The following is a 5,000-nucleotide window of genomic DNA, read 5'->3' as shown; positions in this document are numbered from 1 at the left end:
ATTAGTGAAAAAATATTTCGAATTGATCTTCCTATCTTAAGTTGAATGAACTGCGATCGCAATTTGTGACCAAGTGGCCAGGCCCCCAGCGTTAGATTCGCCAGTGCAAGCTGCAATAAATAGAAGTGCGTGGTGGAGGAGGGTGTCGTGCAAAATACCTTTATTGGTGGCCGCTGCTGCTGTGAATGGAGCAAAGTCCGCGCGTCAGCGACCCTTTTACCAAAGCAGATAAGCGGTTGGCGCACCTCCCGGGCGGCTCAGTGCGCAAGCGACCTCCAACGACGACGGCTAGGCCTAATCACTCTTAGGGGCCAGCTACAAACAGTGAGTGGTTTACGCGTGTTTTGTGATCACATCGCATAAGAGCATTACCCCCGCCCCCTCCCTCGCCCACTAGTTAATTACGATCTGTGGTGCACCGCAATTGCAACATGCCAGCATCGAGTGTGAATAAAGATCTGCAGGCCGAGCGGGCCAAGTGTAGCTTCGACAAGAACGAGTTCACGCTCTGGTGGGTTGGTGGCAGCGACAAGCTGAAGGAGAAGAATGATCTAGGTAATTTACCAGCCCAGTACATGATTAGTGGTGATTTGTGATGTGGTTCGAACTGAATGACCTTCAAAATTCGTACCCGAATGTCGTTAAAGGAGACGCGGGCTTGTCTTATCGTGAAGAATGCGAAAATTATGATTCCTCAGCAGATAGGTCAATTCAAATAATGTTATCACTCGGACGCCCGCGTCCACCGCGACCTGCGGGGGACCAAATGGGGACGATTACGCCGATTCATGCTGGTCGCAGATAAATACAACACATAAAAAACAACTAACACGAAATACGCAAAACAACGGCGTACGTGAGCTAACAGATAACGCCACGGTATGGTTCCATTTGGGTGAACAGATACGAAACAGGATTATTTATTGTGCATTCCCTTTTGTTGAAATACTTAAACTAAAAAGGATTCTTAAACATTTCACAATCATAAAAATACGGTGACGAAGGTAGATAGCAATTAAGATGACCATCTGCTTGCTTTACCACGCTAACATGTGGCCGTTGGTTGACATTTTCCGCCAAATTTTGTATGCCATTAATGTACGGCCAGTTCAAAGAGATTTAAAGCGATAAAGAAGGCTCCGGCGTGCTCGGAAACATATGAAAGAATTTTTTATTGCACTTTTTAGAGAAATTTCTCGAAAACGATCCGGACTTCCACAACACCACGCCGACACACTTTCTTTCGCACAAGGAACTGTACGAAGAAACGATCCGCCAGTCGACGGCCATTTTCCGGAAGGTGCGTAAGTTCCACGAGGATCGTGGCAATGGTGACCCATCGAACTACATGTAAGATCACTAATCTGTGCAGACCATTGAGCAAGGTAGATAAAACTGATTCGACATTCTTTTCGATCGGTCACACAGGGCCATCCTTGGTGGGCTGCTGGGAAATGGCATCATCCGGCAGGGTAATCCGTTGGGTATTCATTTTGCAATGTTCGTACCGGCCCTGCTGGGTCATGGATCGCCGGAACAGCAGGCCGAATGGCTGCCCCGGGCCCTGAAGTGTCAGATACTTGGTACGTACGCCCAAACCGAGCTCGGACACGGTACGTTCCTGCGCGGACTGGAAACCACGGCGACGTACGATGAACGGACGCAAGAGTTTGTTCTAGCTAGTCCGACGCTGAGCTCGTACAAATGGTGGCCAGGAGGATGTAAGTAGGACGGGCAAATCAGGTTGGCGCCATGATATTAATCTCGTGGTCTGCTGTGCTTTATTCTAGTGGCACATACGGCCAACTATTGTGTGGTGATGGCCCAGTTGTTCTCGAAGGGTAAGTGCCACGGAATCCAGCCGTTTATCGTGCAGCTGCGTGACGAGGAGACGCACATGCCGTTGAAAGGCATCACGATCGGAGAGATTGGCAATAAGCTCGGTATGAACGGAGTGAATAATGGGTTCTTGGGATTCACCGAGGTGCGTATTCCACGCAAGAACATGCTGATGAAGAACGCCAAACTGCTGGAGGATGGTACGTTCGTGAAGCCCCCATCGCAAGCCCTTACCTACGGTACGATGATGTTTGTACGGGTTATCATCGTCCGTGATACGGCGATACATCTGGCCAAGGTGGCAACCATAGCCGTACGATATTCGTGTGTCCGTCGCCAGAGTCACATCAATCCGGAGTAAGCAGATACAGAAGAGGCTGAGTAAACGAACACCGTAATCCAATATTGTTTTCCTTTCATTGCCGTAGCCAACCGGAGGTACAGGTGATCGACCACCTAACGCAACAGTACAAGCTGTTCCCCACAATCGCACGGAGCATCGTGTTTAAGCTGGCAGCGGACAATCTGTGGCAGATGTACAACCAAGTAACGGCAGAGCTGGATCAGGGTAATCTGGAGCGATTGCCAGAACTGCATGCGATCGCCTGCTGCCTCAAGGCGGTCACTACGGCCGATGGTGCCAAGAGTGTGGAAGTGTGCCGCATGGCATGCGGTGGCCACGGATATATGACTTGTGCCAACTTTTACAATATATACGGATTCGTAACGGCCGCATGTACATACGAGGGGGAGAATACTGTGCTACTTCTGCAAACGGCCAGGTGCGATCATCATCAGCGAGCAAGAGGATCATCTCACTAACAGGTTCTGCATGTCTTGTGCTAATCTTCCACCACAGATACCTAGTAAAGGTATGGAACCAGGCGATCAAGGGACAACCATTGGGCCCAACGGTTCAGTATCTAGCCAGCTTCATTCAAAGCAAGACCAACCGCCACCCTTGGATCGATACGGTACCGGGAATCGTCAAGGCACTGCAAACGGTAGCCGCTGGGTATGGTTCAGAGATGCAGCGAACTCCTCTTGGATCTTTTGTAATGCCTTTGATTCTCTCCTTTTTCAGTAAATTGCGCCTTGCGTTCGAACATATTGAACAGCGCAAGAAGGCTGGCTACACGCACGAGGAAGCGGTCAATCTGACCGCCCTGGAGCTTACTCAAACGGCCGACGCTCACTGTCGAGCCTTCCTCGTACAGTCGGCGTACGAAATGATCGAGAAGCTGTGCCAAACTGCAGCAGCTCCGTTCGCGAAGATGATGCGCTCGATTTGTGAACTGTACGCCTACAACGAAGCCATTGAGTCAATCGGAAGCTTAGTGCGAGTAAGATTTCCTGCCATCACCGTCCAGTCCAATCCAATGTACAATCATTCTCATAACGCATTTTCTACTCTGGACAGTTCACAACGATCAGCGAAAGTGACATCAACAGACTGCAGGTGAAGCTGGAGCAAACACTGCTGGCCATCCGACCGAATGCAGTTAGCATTGTTGATGCGTTCGCCATACCGGACGTCCTGCTTGGGTCTCCGCTCGGTGCATACGATGGTAACGTGTACGAGAAGCTTTACGAGGAGGCCAAGAAAAGCCCTCTGAACCAGGTGCGTATATTGATTATGGTATGCTGGATTGATTGGTGCCGTGAGATAATCCTTTTTTCGTTGTCGTCCATTCCGCAGGAGCCAGTCAACAAATCGTTCCATTTGTATTTGAAACCATTCATGCGCTCCAGTCTGTAGGTGCGGTTAAGATGATCACATTCCCGATGGTGCTAGTTTACAGTTTTGTTATCTACTTGGGGGCTATGGGCAATTGTTAATTTGTTGTACAAAGAATAAACCGTATTTTAACCGCGAGCGACACGTGTTTTGAAATTCGAACTCTTCATCGATTTAGCCGGCGGTTAATCGATTCATCCGTCAAAAACCCGCTACCCAAACGTCTAACTCGCAATGTAAACAACAAACCTAAAAACAAATCACAAAACAATCGGAACAGAAATGATAAAAGATTATCGGTGATAACGATTAAGGACGAAACAAAAAATCCCCCCCAGCAGAGGGGATCATCGGTGCCGATAGTTTGGATTCGATGCGCTAGCTAGCTGTCTTCAACAAATGATCACGCACAGGAGAGTGGGAGATACATCCCGCACTTTGTCTTGCGTTGAAGATCACAACGGGGTGGGACGGTGGGGGAACAAACGCAACGTTCCAGCATGTTCGCACGAGCATCATTGTGAAGTAGTCTCTGGTCTAGGCGATACGTGGAGGATCCGAGGATCGTTTGTCGACTCACGCCCAGATAAGCGTTTATCAGGAATTAGCCCCAGTATCAGGGGTTGGTGATAGACGTGTGGTATTGGAAGATATTTTGGGATCCGTTTCCCCCCCTTATCAAACGGCGAAAGTGAAGTTCATCGAGATTGGAAAACCAGCTCTTCGTCTCCACCTCCGCTACGTTGCCTTGTACTCATTACGCGAGAGAGCGTAATTGCTGGGCTCCAAAGGTTGGCGCGGCCACGGCGTGGTAATAAGTGCGCGCGTTATCTCGCCCTTTCATGCTGTTAATCGGTTTCATTCCCGGGATCACGATTGAGCGATACGCCGTTGGTCATCCGTTTGTAGAAGCAGCAGTAGCAGCAGTTCATTGATACCATCCGTTGGGGACAGTTTGTCCAGGACCAAAGCTTGTAGCTGTGATCCCATTGTGAGTTATAGTTGTGCAAAAGAACAAGAGGGAAAAATGCCGTCCAGTACAACCGTTAACAAAGACCTGCAAGCGGAGCGGGACAAGTGCACGTTCAACAACGAAGAGTTTACCCTCTGGTGGGTGGGAGGTGAAACGAAGCTGAAGGAAAAGCGATTCCGCGGTAAGTGGCTTCTTGCAAAGCCCCTACTGAGGGGGTGGGGGATCTTGTGTCGTTCGAAGGCCTTCGGGTACCAAAGTTGTTCCGCGTGGTTTTTGCGTAATGTTACGAGACAGAAAGAGAGCGCGTGAAACAAACCGGTACAAATGAGACACCAGAGTTGCAAGCTCTTCTTTGGTATGTGCGATCTCTGGTTTCCAACGGAACTGCATTTTAAAACATACATCCGCGATCGTTTATCTGGTGCCCATCCAAAGGTCACGCTCCCCCAC

At 49.4% G+C, this 5,000-nt stretch overlaps 2 protein-coding genes across 2 annotated transcripts in view; both read left to right on the top strand.

Annotated features, from left to right (window-relative positions):
- The window catches only part of LOC126576232 (probable peroxisomal acyl-coenzyme A oxidase 1), a 4,046-nt gene extending 330 nt beyond the window's left edge, over positions 1-3,716 (top strand). Inside the window, exons 1-9 of the mRNA XM_050237430.1 lie at positions 1-555; positions 1,188-1,350; positions 1,429-1,721; positions 1,791-2,196; positions 2,268-2,621; positions 2,699-2,854; positions 2,924-3,182; positions 3,260-3,460; positions 3,539-3,716. The exon at positions 1-555 is cut by the window's left edge and continues 330 nt beyond it. Coding sequence (XP_050093387.1) covers positions 432-555; positions 1,188-1,350; positions 1,429-1,721; positions 1,791-2,196; positions 2,268-2,621; positions 2,699-2,854; positions 2,924-3,182; positions 3,260-3,460; positions 3,539-3,598 — 2,016 coding nt within the window. The 5' untranslated portion in view covers positions 1-431 and the 3' untranslated portion in view covers positions 3,599-3,716. The remainder of the gene's footprint in view (positions 556-1,187; positions 1,351-1,428; positions 1,722-1,790; positions 2,197-2,267; positions 2,622-2,698; positions 2,855-2,923; positions 3,183-3,259; positions 3,461-3,538) is intronic.
- A 148-nt stretch (positions 3,717-3,864) lies between these two features.
- LOC126576234 (probable peroxisomal acyl-coenzyme A oxidase 1) overlaps positions 3,865-5,000 on the top strand; it is a 4,175-nt gene continuing 3,039 nt past the window's right edge. Inside the window, exon 1 of the mRNA XM_050237431.1 lies at positions 3,865-4,731. Coding sequence (XP_050093388.1) covers positions 4,605-4,731 — 127 coding nt within the window. The 5' untranslated portion in view covers positions 3,865-4,604. The remainder of the gene's footprint in view (positions 4,732-5,000) is intronic.

This window comes from Anopheles aquasalis, chromosome 3 (assembly GCF_943734665.1).
Source record: "Anopheles aquasalis chromosome 3, idAnoAquaMG_Q_19, whole genome shotgun sequence".
In the NCBI taxonomy this organism is placed as follows: Eukaryota; Metazoa; Arthropoda; class Insecta; order Diptera; family Culicidae; genus Anopheles; species Anopheles aquasalis.
The sequence above is the reverse complement of the archived record's forward strand: the minus strand, read 5'-3'. Positions and strand labels throughout refer to the sequence as shown.